This window comes from Phaenicophaeus curvirostris, chromosome 4, assembly GCF_032191515.1.
Source record: "Phaenicophaeus curvirostris isolate KB17595 chromosome 4, BPBGC_Pcur_1.0, whole genome shotgun sequence".
Classification (NCBI taxonomy): Eukaryota; Metazoa; Chordata; class Aves; order Cuculiformes; family Cuculidae; genus Phaenicophaeus; species Phaenicophaeus curvirostris.
This window is the reverse complement of record NC_091395.1, coordinates 25,442,360-25,457,745: the sequence shown is the minus strand read 5'-3', so window position 1 is coordinate 25,457,745 and position 15,386 is coordinate 25,442,360. Positions and strand designations below refer to the sequence as shown.

The window sequence follows — 15,386 nt, the reverse complement described above, 5'->3', positions numbered from 1 at the left end:
CTTGGCACAGAGACGGAGAGTGACATTGGTGTTCCAGGCTCAGCTCAGTCCTCAGTAACTGGGTGTCACTTCTGAGATAATGAATCAAGATAACAACTCTTAAGGTTTGTGGTTAGAGCCATAGTGGTAGTAACAAATTAAACCATGAATAATGAAAAAAAAAAAATTGTGAAATAATTTTATATCCAGATGAATTACTCAGTGTTCATTACTTCCAAAGAAACAAGGTGCTTAAGAGTAGAAATACCATTCTTTTCTTCAGTTATTCTATGGATAACCTACACGCAGTGTGGAAGGTGTATGGATTTTTGTTCTGTTCATGTTCAGTGTTCTCTCTGCATTCCAGCTGTAACAGAAACAGACAATGGTTCTCAGGTTTGGGGGTGGTGGAGCTTTTTGAGCCCTAGCAGAGCTGCGGTCTGAGTCAAATGCACCTTCTGCTGCCACAGTACTTCCAGCACGTCTCGGGGTTGGCAGAGATCTCATTTGAAGTTTCTACCATTCTGCAGGTCACCAGGGCACCCTGGCTGTTGATTCACCTTTTAGCCTTTTTTCTGACCAGCTCTGCTTTTCAACCACCAGAAGACACCCAGGTCTCTATTTCCTTAAGCACTTCATGATCAAATGCTGCATAATAGCTATTCATCAATTAATAATCGTGCAATGAACGGGGGGACACCTCCCCCAGGCCCTGTGTATTCAAGTGCTTTAAATGGCAGCCTGGCAGCTTCTATCCTCACAGCATCTCTGTTTCAGTCTATTTAACAAGAGAGACTTGGTTCTTTCCTCCCTCACCTTTGCTTAGAAATAGAAAAATACTAATTTATAAGTATTCTCACTCAAACACGAGCACTAAGTTTTTGTAGTTGAGTCACATACTAGGACAACTTTTCCCATCCGCATTAACCCTTAGCATTCTCAGTATGTTGCAGGCACGCCACACGCTTTGTCAGAACAAGGTAAGAGCAGAAGGCAGAACACACCAGCTAGTGTAAGATAGTACAGAAAGTGGCATAACATCTAGTAGGAGCCATTTGTGTATTCTTGTGTGGTTTTCAGCTGGCACAACAAACCTACTGAAGAGCCTAGTGTTTACCTCAAGCAGCTCAATTAAAATCCTAGATCACAGAGCTTTATTCTTCCTGTTTTACCTTTTATTCTTACGAGTAGGTGGTCTTCCAGTAAAGGGGACAGTGTCTTGTACTTGGGAGGAAGGCTCCTTGCAGCTATGATGAAGGCAGCAGAGGAAGCAGCCTTAGCAAGAGAAAGCTTAAGTGATGAAGACAAATCTTAACAAAAACATTTAAAGCAAATCTATCTGTTAAGAAGAATACATCTATGTGCCTCATCATTGTATCTGCTCACCTCAGACACTATTTTACCCCGTACACCTCCTTGCCCAGAAAGGAAGTGCTACTCCTATTTCACAAATGAGATGGGATAAACTAAGAAATAGTCTTGAGGGAACAGAGGAATTTGCTGCCCAATCACGACCTTATTCCTCACTTTTGAGAACTTTGTGACTAATACCCTTCTCAGTTTTGTTTCCTCAGAGGTGATATGGAATATAATGGGAACAATACCCTGTGCTACAAGGTCCACATGCTAACTTTAATGCGCTGAATAAACACCTAAGACTGTTAGGTCATTACTATCCTTTTGTTAGCAGTGAAGTGAGGGAGGCTTCTCTCTTGGAAGCCAGGTGGAGACAAGAGTTCTTGGGCAGCAAATTCCTCTGTTCCCTCAAGACTATTTCTTAGTTTATCCCATCTCATTTGTGAAATAGGAGTAGCACTTCCTTTCTGGGCAAGGAGGTGTACGGGGTAAAATAGTGTCTGAGGTGAGCAGATACAATGATGAGGCACATAGATGTATTCTTCTTAACAGATAGATTTGCTTACGTGCACGAAACCAGAATAGAGTTTCTGGAGTTCTTTCCATTAGAAGTTTTACTTAAACTTCCCCCTCAAGCTGTCAAGCTCCTATTTACTCAGAGCAGGGTATCACTGCATTGTGTCTTGATGAACAGAAATACTGACCTAGCCCCACACCACAATGGGCTCTTCTAATGCACCACATCATGCTGCGGGAAGCCTGCTGTGTATTTCCATTAACAATTAAAGCACTGAGGCTGGAGATACGGTCAAAAAAAGCACTAAACCAACTATCTCAAACTGATTCTTAAAAGCTTATTTCAGGGGTTTGTCCTGAGCGCTAGTCACGCTTCCTGTTGCTTTGACAGCAACTGCACAGATTTATCTGGAAACACTTCAAATAGATCATTTGAGGCGCTGAGGGGTATGGTTTAGTGATTGATAGGAATGGTTGGACTCAATGATCCGGTGGGTCTTTTCCAACCTGGTGATTCTATGATTCTGTGATTATTATTTAGATAACCTTTCTTATTTTAACCTTTTTTTTTTTTCCTGGAATGTAGACAGGCATAACCTTTTGAGCACCCTCAGTCAAGTTTAGTTTTACAGTCTAAATTAATTACAGTGACAATCAAAAACTGAAATAATTCTAAACTTAATCTGCACTTGTAGTAATTAGAACTTGCTATGGGGTTTTTTTGCTATTTTACTGCAGTAATAATCACCAGAAACTTGTGGAACACAGCAGAAGTTGTGACAACACAACACTACAGATTTTCTCTACACCTGATGTAAAAGGGATTATTCAGAAAGTTAAACTGCCCTTGATTTTAGATTTTCTGCCACAGGTGTAAGTTTCTGGTGTCATCTTGAGATGCGTTTACAAACTTGGAAATGAATGTGATAGCAGGAAGTTCTAGGCAGCATTCAGAGATCTTGTGGACTGCATGGAGGATAAAAATCTTGCCTGCACACAGTCGTGTATGAAGTGGTTTTTCTCCCTTTTCTCCTCCCTCCCTCCAACTAAATGACAGGAATGGGGGGGGCCATTAGTTAGCACAGGTTGCAATGGTCAGTACTCACCTGGCATCACAGCTTTCAGCTCTTCTGGAGCACATCATCTCCTCCTACAGCAGAGCAGTTCTAGAGAAACTGCCAAAGGCAGGGTCTAACCTTTTCCCATCTTCAAAAGATTCCAATGGCTACAAGCAAAAGACAGCACAAGTTAATTGCCTAGGAGGTGCTTTTCTGTATTTCGGGTTATGAATCAGTCTGATGCCCCACTTAAAGCTAGGGTGTAATACGTATGTTACTCAAAGCCTGTAGAGGTTTCCCCGTAGATTCATTTAAAAGCAACTGCTATAGAAATTTTTCAGTCATCAATTTACACTTGCTATTTTCACATTACAGAAGAGTGCCAGCAAATAGGTGAACGTCATTACGCACTGCAGGGGAAAACACCGTGACTGACTTAACATCAGTTAATCTCTGACGTGCAGCAGTACTTGCCACCATTCCAGCTCACGTGCCCATGCAGAGAGAGGCCCTGTGGGCTAGGGAATACAATGATGCTTGCCAGAAAGACAGGAGCACAACTAACTCCTCCCTTCTCTTTCAGACGTGCAATCATAGAATCATAGAATCACTAGGTTGGAAAAGACCCACGGCACCATTGAGTCCAACCATTCCCATCAATCACTAAACCACATCCCTCAGCACCTGATCCACCAGTCCCTTAAACACCTCCAAGGAAAGTGACTCAACCACCTCCCTGGGCAGCCTCTGCCAGTGCCCAATGACCCTTTCTGTGAAAAATTTTTTCCTAATGTCCAGCCTGAACCTCCCCTGGTGGAGCTTGAGGCCATTCCCTCTTGTCCTGTCCCCTGTCACTTGGGAGAAGAGGCCAGCTCCCTCCTGTCCACAACCTCCTTTCAGGTAGTTGTAGAGAGCAATGAGGTCACCCCTCAGCCTCCTCCTCTCCAGGCTAAACAACCCCAGCTCTCTCAGCCGTTCCTCATAAGGCCTGTTCTCCAGCCCCTTCACCAGCTTTGTTGCTCTTCTCTGGACTCGCTCCAGAGCCTCAACATCCTTCTTGTGGTGAGGGGCCCAGAACTGAACACAGGATTCGAGGAGCGGTCTCACCAGTGCCGAGTGCAGAGGGAGAATAACCTCCCTGGACCTGCTGGTCACACCGTTTCTGATCCAAGCCAAGATGCCATTGGCCTTCTTGGCCACCTGGGCACACTGCTGGCTCATGTTTAGCTGCTGTCAACAAACACCTCAAGTAGCTTCTATAAATATGTATCTACTACAACACTGGGAAACCCAAAGAATGTATTAAGGATATCAAGATCATAACAGAAGTGAACCTCCCCCATTAAATTCTGTTTAGAGCTCACACAACTGCTAATCCTTCATAACAGCACCTAGTGCTGAGTTAAAGCTTTCTAGTGAAAAAGAACAGACCTGCTCTTTGGGGAGCTTCTGACTTTAAACCTAATTTAAAAATTATCTGAACGTTTTCATGCCAATCTAGTAACTGCAGAAAACAACAGCAAAGAAGATGTTTTGTAGAAGAAAGCATTTCTGCATAACGGTACTGACAGGCAATAGTTGCATAGCCACTTCATCAATTATTGATCATGTACCACAATTTCTTTCACTATTTTGCCCAAAATTCATGACAGGCTAAACAAGCTCACAGTTATCCAAATTGCTTCTAGCAATGCAAGAGCTCGTTTCTGCATCTCTGAAACTTCACTTATATTCTGAGTCACACCACAAACATCTCATCGGCCTTCAGAGAGTCCTCTTGATTTTCTTTGAAATATGTAATTCTGTCAAAGTTTAATTTATTGAACACTATTAACTGCCACTTTGAAATTCTATCTAGATGTTACTGGAAGAGACATTTCCACATCAATGTAAGATAAGACATCAACCAAACCGCCCTTTTCCTAATACCTGGCACCAATATTTATTAATCATGTTTATTCCATATTTCCTCAACATTTTTCCATCCTTACCTTAAACTGGCTCCATTGCTGCTTTGATTAAAGTTTGATTCCAGGACACTGAAAAAAAACTGAATAATTTTTCTTGTATTGTTAGCCCAGATAGCTTTTAAATTCCTTTAACAGTTAGGAAATACAGATATTGATAAGTTTTATTCATGACTATCATTTTCCCTATTTTATTTCATATAACCAGTAAACATTGGCACAAACATATTTTGATTGCTTTTGTGTTTTCTTTCAACTAGGACAAGTTTTGAGGCAGAAAAGCTCTCCTGTAGAACTGCATTTAGTTGTTTTGGTGACCTAATACGGCATTTGTAAGCAACTTCCATTTACCTTTTCCCTTTAATCTTCACAGTTTTCATCTTGCTCAGGAACATGTCAGTGTTGGTTAACGCACAATTCAAAAGACACTGGAGATGACTGAGCATCAGCCAATATGTTCATGTCTCTACCCATTAAAACTACGATCACTGGAAGAAAACAACCGCCTGTTCCAAATTCTCTTAACTGATCACCGGAACACTCAGCCACTCTCCTCACACATGCTGCAGACCCGCAGCGACACCAGCAAGCATGACCCACGTGGTACTTTTGCTTCAAAGATGGACATCACCCAGTAAAGCTTGTTCAAACACCTGCCATAAAGTGCTGGTTCCACTAGGTGCTTTGCAAGAAAATTAACACTTGCTTGGACTGCAAGAGGATCCTTGTGGAACCCCAGCAAGATACCAGCTGCATTTCAAACCATACCTGACACAGGCTCAACGTTTACCAACCTCCCCCACCAGCTTATGGTCTTTTTATCAAATGCCACAGTGTAATGACGTTTCTACAGGAAACCTGAATATTTTAGGAACAACTTAGTTGGAAACAGAATAGAAGGTAAAGCACCATTATGTTGTATGGACTAAGGAGGTCAGTGTGCCACTAGATCTAACCATAAGTCAGTGTCTTCTATGGGGAACACATGAAAAAAGCAAAATTATGATGTAGAGGTTTTCCTTTGTTGGAAAGGGAGGAGGACCAGAGTGGAGCAGGGGGCCACTCACGCGGAATGCCAGGAGGCAACAGAGCAGCTGTACAGCAATATTAGAGTGACAACAGCAGTCCCTGCATTGTGCATCTAATAGAGAAAAGGTGGTCACTTAAGTGTGGTCCTCTCATGCGATGATTTCTTCTGCACCACCTCCTTTGATCAATTCCTCTCCCCATTCATTTTCCCACAGCCAGGCACACCTTATCCTATGCCACCTTATGTAGGATCCCACGCAGCAGTAAAAGGTTTGTGACTGCATCTGCAGCGCTCTGAGAGGAGACAAGGCTAGATGCAGAGCTCTCATGGTTACCCACTCGACGTTTCATGAGAAGAGACAAGAAAAAAATTCTCATACCCTATTCCCCTTCCAGGAGGGGAACAGATTTGTCTGATGTCTGACTAGACAGCCCAGGTTTCATATTTATTTGACAGGAGGCAAGCAGGACAGCCACAGATCTGAAAAGGCAGGACTAGTGCTCCCACAATTTGGGTGTAGATAGACCAAACCACTTCAAGTAGGGACACATACCCACAGAGATGATGCCAGCTTCACTCCCTGCTCTTCTTCCCCTTGGCTCCCAGCACACCTTGTTGTTGTCCCAAGATGAATTTCCACTTACAGTATAATGAAACTGGAGAAAGCATCAATTTTTACAACCGTAGTCTCGAGGCGTATATTTGTGTTGCCGCTTAAGATGAATTCACAACCCAGTAATTCATCTCACATGAACTGGAGAACTCAGACTAGCTCTCTTGCACTGACTCACCCCTCCCACTTTATACATAGGATATGTTTTTCTCCCATTACTTGAGAAAGGCTTACATCCAACGCACCACATATATTATATGCAAGTTTTGATGTTTGCATCTTTACATTGAACCAGCAGTTAAAATTTACATGACAGGAATAGATGGAATGTTCACCAGTCAGCCCAAATTGTACATCAACTTCAGTCAATTCTTCCGATTTTCTTCCTCTTCCCATTTCACTCCTTATCTAGAAGGAAATGAAGTATCCTCACACAACATCCACAAGAGAGGTCACAGTTAGTGACTTTTCTAGTTCTTCAACACTGGTAGGTTCCCAAGGATAAAACACAACCACTTTCTCCTTTTCAGTCATGAGGAAACCATTATCACTAAATCTGCCTTTTACGCTCCCGACATCCAGAGAAACAAAAGGGGCAATTGCAGTGGTCTGAAGAGCAAATATATAAAGGTCATCTTGCCGCGATATAGAGGCCTGGAAGAGAAAAACAAATAACTAAATAAAAATATACATGTTAAATAAGAACCCAGTTACACTCAAACTGGGAAAGACCTGCAAGTCAGTAAAACAGACTGAACAATCACATTTGATCAAAATTACTGTTTCTTCCAGAAATTTCTTCTGGAACAAAAGGTCTAACCACAGGATTCATATCTAAGAATCATGCAAAACCCGCAAGTGTTATTATAGCCTTCCTACAGAATACTACAGATTGCAGAAAATTGCCATGAAGTGTTATCACTCTACCATCTTCTTATGAAAATAACCAAATAAATGGTAATTTGTACCTCCTACTGGTATCCCACACTACTGCAGTGAGAGATTTGTACTTTCACCAACATACTTCCCTCAAACTATAAATTTACAGCTACTAAAGTAGCTCGCCTTTCCAATTACATTCAGTAATAGAAATACATGGAAGCAAAAGACATTAAAAAGAAAATCACAGTAAGAGGTCACCCCATCTTAATGAGACATGACAGTGAAGTCCTTACACTACATTTAGAAGGCAGTTATGTTGTGAAATAATATAAAACGTTATACCTTGTCTTGATAAGTTCTATCAGTAGTTAGTCTCAGAGAGGCTTAAATGCACCACCAGGATGCATTTTCATGCAGCACTCCCCATTCACCATGATGAAATATTCCACACACTTTTCAAATACCAATTAACTATATATAGAAAACAAATTATGTTAAGTGCAGAAAACACATCCCGCTTACAAGACAGACAAAGTTCATTTTTAAGAAAAAGTACACGTCCTTTACATTTTGCGTATTTGGGAGAAACACTAAAGTCTTCATGTTTTTTAAAAGTAACACTAAGAGTAGCACTTGGATCAGAAATGTATTTGAAAGTCTAGTTAGTTTATTAGTAACTATGTATTGATGCACTGGCTTCTCACAAAACAGAATTATTTTTTAAAATCACAGCTGCATACTTTCTTAAAATAACCACTTTGCATTTATCCTTGCTAGCTACCCGCATTAGTTAGCGCTGCGGAGACAATACAGCAATGGGAAAAAGGAATGAAGTTTCCCAATAATGCTCCAGTTACAGAGCTTTTACTATTGATGATGTCATCTAGAAAAGACAACCCAGCATGACTCAGACTCCAGATTGCGCCACCAGCTAAAAAAAAAAAAAAAAAAAAACCAAAAACCAAGAAAAAGCCCCCAAAAGCCCCAACCACAGGCTGATTTCTTTCCTTTGTAAACTCAGGAGGCAGACCATGCTGCCCTGAAAGAGATAAGAAGGGAAAATCTGGCCTATTTTCCTTTTGTAAAGCAATTATGCTGGTCCAGATTCAGAGAGATTAAAGACCTCTATTCCTTCCTTGTTTAGATTAGCATTAAAGAGCAAAGCTGCACTTTGGATGCCAAATGTGAGAACATGCAGGCCCCCATCCTGCCAATCTGCTGATAAAGAATTTTGCGATAAGATTTACATGCTAAAAAGCAAGGCTCAATAAAATGAGCACGCACACACAGAGAACGCCATGCTTGCTCTCTATATATAGAGCACGCCTGCTAGGAGTGGAAGAAATCTAGGGAAAAGCAAATGGAATAAATGACAGTGTTATACAACACTGATGCTTTCTGGGTCTCTTCAGAAGACTGATACATTTGCCAGATATTAAGAAACAGTCACTGATGCAAATCCGAATCCTTAGCTGGAGGGCAGGGATTTGCAGAAGGAGGAAAGGAGCATGCAATATTGCATGTTAGCAACAGCATGCTGATCCGAGAGTCTGAGCACTTCAAGAGGAAATACTGTTGATAATAATGCAGTCCACACTCAACTGAACTAGCATGACCCAATCCTGACACACAGTACTGCCTGCAAGCCAAAACACTTGCCAGGATGCTATTTGCTACCTAGGGTCAAAAAGAATAAAAAGAGCAGTGCTACAGCAGTGAGGTGACAGACAGTAAAAACAATTTAAAGGGAGACTTTGTTATTCAACAAAATCCAAACTTACAAAACAAAACCAAAATAAAGAACAGCAAATGATCAGGTGTTGTTTATATCTAAGTCACAAAGCAAAAGAAACAATTTGACTTTGAACTCAACAGGAAAGCTAGAATTGCAGCAGTTAAGGAGAAAGAATATTCAGTGAAGTCAGACATTGCATTACAGTTAAACAACTCCAAACAGTATGATTAACAAAACCAAATGCAATAATTTAGCATGACTGATGCTTACACTAAGCTGGGTCTTTTCTATTCCTACAGCATCCTTCAGTGACGAAAGGAAGTGATAGTTCATAGGACTCTGGAGCCCAGCTTCTCCCACAAGACAGAAAGTAATCACACAGCTCTTCCTGGTACAATTTCTGCATCTTTCCAGCAAGTCATTTACAGACTCTTTGTAGATGGGGATAGCACTTTGTGCTTTAACGATGACACCTTCTTTGGCAAGGGTGCATACTGGCTCCAAAGAACTCCAGGCGTGCACAACAACCTAGCAAGTATGTCAAGAGAACACAAAGTTTAGAAGAAAAGTTACATCCCTGAAAACAACCCAGCATCCCAGGTTTCAGATTGCTCATTGCAAGAGATGTTCTCCTGATGGTACCAGTTGATTTCCACCTAGAAAGAAACTCCACAAACATTTAAACAACCAATATGATATAATAATAAGATCATTATATAAACCTAACAAGGTATTTGTTTTTAACACTGAATCCATTGCTCTTGAACTACAAGGCTTTGTGATTTCTCCAGGCAATCTGAGAGGAGGGGATTGCCAATTCCTGGAAAGGGAGTCCCAGGAAAAGGAATTAGGAAATTACTAATTTATTGACTCTTTTTCCTCCCATCCCTGATTAAGAAAAGTCAGACAAAAGATTTCCTTGAGACTGCTCAGTGTTATATGATGCAACCCAACTGGGTAATGTTCTGCACCATCTTTAAACTGATTATGGAAGTTATATTAAGACAGTAAAATATAAGTACCCAGAGTTCCTATCTGCACTGTAAATGCACACTTACATAAAAGAAAAAAAACTAAAAAACCCCATAAATACTACCACCCCACCCTCCCCCGCCCAAAAAAACCCCTAAAACATAATTTGGAAGATAGGCATTTAATGAGAATACAGCATCTGATCTCTTCATGTAGGCTGGTTTTGACCAGGGGTCTGCAGTCAGGAAGAGATCTTAACGCCTTTCAGTAGTTTTAAGCATCAAATTTTCTTGAAGTGTGAAATCCAATATATAATCAGAACCACCCTATTGCCAATGCTTCTCTGATGTTATCAGAAAATCTGATTTTAAGCCCATTCACAATAACTCAGATGAGAAACAAATAATTTCATTAACTGCAGTCCCACTCTAAGAACTAACTATGCAGTAATTGCAATGATTTTCTACATCCGCTGCCAAAATTCTCTCTGGAGCAGAAATAAGAGCACATTCTTTAATCAACTACTAACCTTACAAATTTGAAAATTCATTGCAGCCCACCAGAAAGAGCAGTGAGCTAGGAATTGACATAGGCTAACTACTAGTTCCAAAATGACTGAGTAATTTCAGGTCTGCTATTTTTCTATCCTTGCCAGCCTTTTCACATGGGATGGATGCACCTTGCATCAGGACTTGGATCTCACAGTGCAAAACGGCCCCTCACTTTCCTTGGGATCTGGTTGCCACATCATTAACAGCAACAAAACATAATGAATTATAAAGCAAGACTGTGTTCAGCAGAATAACTCAGCAGCCCAAACACTGCACCAGAAATCTTATCAGTTTCTACAGCATTATAAGAAAACAGTTACGGCATTAATTGTAAAATGGTGACATTGCATAGGTGACCTTGCAATTAAAGTACACCTACATATTCTGTTGATGTTTCAGAAAATAATCTAGTTTTTTTTTTTCCCAAAGCAGCGTAGTTTGAGAACTGGCAAGTGCAATCCCTTCCCCCCCCCCCCCCCCACCTTTTAGTTAGTTCTAACACTTTTGTTAGGTAGTAAGGCACAGTTTTCCACACTTTGTTCTATTTAATCATCAGTCTCTCTAAGATTTCAGCAGACTAGTTAACTTCCTGCCTATACCTACAGGCTATAACCAAGGCAATTAATACCTTGTTCTCTGAAGCTGTACGCACTACTTCTTAGTGGCAACATCATCCTTTAATACTAAAGACAGGAATTGTACCTCGTTGTGTTTGAACATAGACCTACTGAAGGTTGTCTATGCAAAGATGTGCTCATTTCAGCCTCTCATATTTTTGTGGGACAGACAAGGGTGGTGAGAGAGCTGTCGCATACCCTCAAAGTCAGCTTGTGGTCCACATGAAGATCTGAAACACCATAGATGTACAACACGCCTTTATCTTCGTAGGCCACAGGCAGCAGTGGTGCAAAGAAATTCTGGGCAAAATAATGGAGCAGTTTCCACTTTCCACCATACTCTGAAAATGGTTAAAAGGAAGAAAGATTCAGATTGAATCCAAGATTGCTTTGGCACATAATCCCTTCCTGTGCTCTCTGATCCTGCTACAGCAATATAATATCCTCCCTCCACCCTCTTCCACCTCTATCAGATGCAGAGAATGACTGAAGTTACTCTTGTATTCTTCCAGCCAAGGCTCTGCTCTAGAAGGGATATGATGCTCTTTCAAGTTTGTTATTGAGCTTCACCAAAAGGTCACATTTTTGAAATACTGGTTCCATCATTGCTACACTGTTATTCGATTTTCAAAAGCCTTAAACACAGGAGACATTAACAAAAGCGACATAGCATGCTACATACTAAGCAAGCAGCTGGAGCATTCACATTATAGAGAACCCACAAAAACATGTGGACATTGGTGGCATTGCCACAAGCTACCACCACTGTAAAGAGGCAACAGAGTATGACTTTTGGTGCTTATACAAAATGCTCTCTTCCCATTTCAGTCCTCCTCTCTCAGTTCTTCCTCAGAAGAACATCAATAACATAGAAGACCAAAAAAAAAAAAAAGCCAACCAAGTTCTCAAATTAAAGACAGCTCTGAGTTTGGCAAAATGAATTTGCCAAGACCTGGAGACAATGCTTACTGTGTTAGACTTCGTAGATACATGATATAGACATAAGCCAAAGAGTTCACTTTGCCTATTTGATGGAAAGCTCTACAACATTACTTTTGATACTCTGATAAGCTGCCGTTAACAGACCATCAAACGCTGTTATCTTCAAAACATGCAGTTTTGCCAGATGCAACACTGCCATATAACCATTTTGAAAAAGGAGCTGTTTCCATTTCTTTCTCTATTAATTTTTCATCTAGCACTGAGTCTCAGCATTTTAACTCTTTACTCAGACATCTAGTCATTGGAACAGTATGAAAAAAAAAAAAAAAGAAGTAGCAAGTCAGCTGCATCATCTCATAAGGAAAGAAAGATTAGATAGCAGTTTCACTCTTGTTTCTGGCTCTTTATTTTATTCAACAGGTTTAAAGTAAGACCAGGGATGTTGAAAAAATACTTTCAGTAATATGTTTTTGTTGTAACTAATTACCTCCCTATGTTTTCGTGTTTGTACAAAACTCATACCACTTTCAAACATTTCATAATTACGGACTTCATTCAGAATGATGTAGTCCTTAAAAAGTGTGTTTGTAGCTTTCATAAGCAGACCTGAACGTGCTCTGCCTGTACTCCTCATAAACATGAATGAACTTCCCAGAGAGCAAAGTTCATTACCTCCAGATTAGCACTTTGTTTTCAGCAAGCTCACAACCAGCTAGATTGAAGAACAGGCAAAAAAAAGCTCCTATCTGCCTGGAAAACCAATAGGAGATTCAGCTGTGCCAAGATCAGACTATTGCCAACAAATTCAAGTTAACAGCACTGAAGCAAACTGAAGAGTTGAAGTCTGAAAGAAAACTTCAGGAGAGGCTGCTGAGTTTCTTCAAAAGAGACTGATAAACTGATGAGCGTGCTCGAATATTGCTGCTGTTCTGTACATAAATTAGCCATGTTCTTGCGTTCCAAGGACAATTCCTGGCAGAAAACATTGCTAGTCTGAAGGGCAGTTTCACCAAAACCAGAGAGTGCTAACAAATTACATTTCAGCACCTTGAAGCTTGAGAAAATGAGAGATTTGGACTGGGGGTGGATTATTCAAAATACAGTAAACTGTGGGGTAGCATCTGATCTCACAAATGAAAGCAATGGGCCTTGTATGAAAAGCAGGCACTGCACCTAGCCTCAGGCTTCGGAAGGACTCTCCGGAGTCCTCAGGACTGCCACAAGACTTGGGAATTTCATTTGTCAAGGCAATAGATGCTGCACACAGCAGGCCACAGACAGAGCTCAGATAACTTACCCAGCATGGGCTGAGCTTTCAGTGCCTGCTGACGCTACTTTTTACCTCAGCTTAATTTACATGATGAAAATCTACACCTCGACTGTCTTAAATTTGAAAGTGAATAACAAAATTGAACTAGAGCAGTTTCTGTTACTTGGTGTACCATAACATGCACATCTACAGGGAAAAATAAACCCTCTATCAACAAGTAAAAAAGTAAACAAACCACACACTTAAAAGTTTGTGCCATTTCAAAATTCATTTTAGGCTTCAACTACTACAGCTATTGTTTTGGGATGTTTGCAAACATCACTAGTCTGTTTACCTCAGGTCAGCTTTTTATTTCCTTTCCCAAAAAGCCTAAAACCATTTTGAAAAACAAAGCTCAACTGCTGGAGCAGTTTCACACAGGAAGGGTCTTCCAAAGGTAACTTTTCCAGCAACAGGATCTTGGTAATAGAACAATCAAAATAACTTCAGACAGCATAGAAAACATAAGTTCATTGATAAAAGAAAGCCACATTCTTCAGTTCACCTGTTGTCTTAATTTCCTTTAAGACCACAGTCACATTTCTTGATTTAAAAATAAGCAACCTGCATAAAAAATACTGCCCTTGCCCCAAAAATGGGTGTAAGAAATAGGGAGATCAGGTAGCTATCACGAGAAATCTCTATGCTTAAACTTTTCTGTTACAGACATCCAAAAGTAACAGTCAAAAGTTATTTAGAACAGCCCTAGAGTGTTTTTCTCTTCCTCCTCCCACATTTAAATGAATTGTTAAAGACATTTTTTTTCTCCTGATAATAACATGGGGTCTGCACTCTCTGTGGTATTAAACTTTAGAACAGGAAGCTAAAATTAGGTTTGTAATGAGATCCCAGTACCCTTTTTTCTGACTGTTCCCTGAAGTCTTCTACACTGATAGCAGGAGCAAGAACAAACAGTTCTCCCTGGAACAGATTTTAAAATTAATCACTTCACACCATTAAACGCAACCTGAGAAAAATGCTCTAGTCCTTTCCTCACCTCAGTCTTATGAATTCAGATCTATTATTCTCCATAATAGCCTGTGGTTTCAGCTCACCAGGGGCTCTAAATATTGAGCCTGTAGTAAAAGCTAGTTATCTGTTCAAGGGAATCTCACGGCAACCAAACTGGATACCTCAAGTTAATACTTGCGTAGGAGTGAGGTAAATTGACATGTGTATCACACCGCTCTTCACAAAAATACGCTGCATAGATGCTAAAGCTTTCAATACGGCACAACCAGCTCCACAGCTAGGTGTTAACAAACAAACTCAGTTACATTAAAAGCTGTTTCGTTCTGAACCGGAGGCATGACAGGAGTGGCATGCTGAGCTTTCATTCAATCAATCTCAAGCAAACATCTTAAAGGTAAGTTAAAAGGAAAAACATTTGCAACCTTGTTCCCTCCCCACTTCATGAGGAAACACTTCCGCTTTGTGCGGGAAATTATGTAAGCCCCTCCACGGCTTTCTGTGAAATAATAGATCTAAATAAGCAGCGCTCATTTGTGATAATGCTGCGCCATCTAACAAGATGCAGAAATGCATTTTTGAAGTGCAAATAAAACTAATTTCTCTCAAGTTTTTGCATAATTTCAGCCATTAGCATTTCAAAAAATCCCTCTACCATGCTGCCTAATTAAATGAATATTAAACCTTTCCTCATTCCACTGAGGGAATAGAAAAAGACAAAGGAACAGCTGCATCTCTGCTGAGCTTCTTTTCTGTAAACTAAATCCAACAACACATGAATAATTCAAGTATTTGATATATTTTCTACAATGACATCAGCTCTGTTCTTAAAAAGACATTTATGGTCTCCACAATCGCTTCACCTATCAATACACCTGCCTTTACAAAGA

The 15,386-nt window shown here is 40.4% G+C and overlaps 1 protein-coding gene across 1 annotated transcript in view; it reads right to left on the bottom strand.

The window, feature by feature from the left end:
• Positions 1-282: 282 nt before the first annotated feature.
• The window catches only part of MANBA (mannosidase beta), a 51,649-nt gene continuing 36,545 nt past the window's right edge, over positions 283-15,386 (bottom strand). The window contains exons 15-20 of the mRNA XM_069854978.1: positions 11,475-11,617; positions 9,407-9,664; positions 4,901-7,173; positions 2,958-3,076; positions 1,152-1,226; positions 283-346 (exon numbers count right to left, since the gene is read on the bottom strand). Coding sequence (XP_069711079.1) covers positions 6,949-7,173; positions 9,407-9,664; positions 11,475-11,617 — 626 coding nt within the window. The 3' untranslated portion in view covers positions 283-346; positions 1,152-1,226; positions 2,958-3,076; positions 4,901-6,948. The remainder of the gene's footprint in view (positions 347-1,151; positions 1,227-2,957; positions 3,077-4,900; positions 7,174-9,406; positions 9,665-11,474; positions 11,618-15,386) is intronic.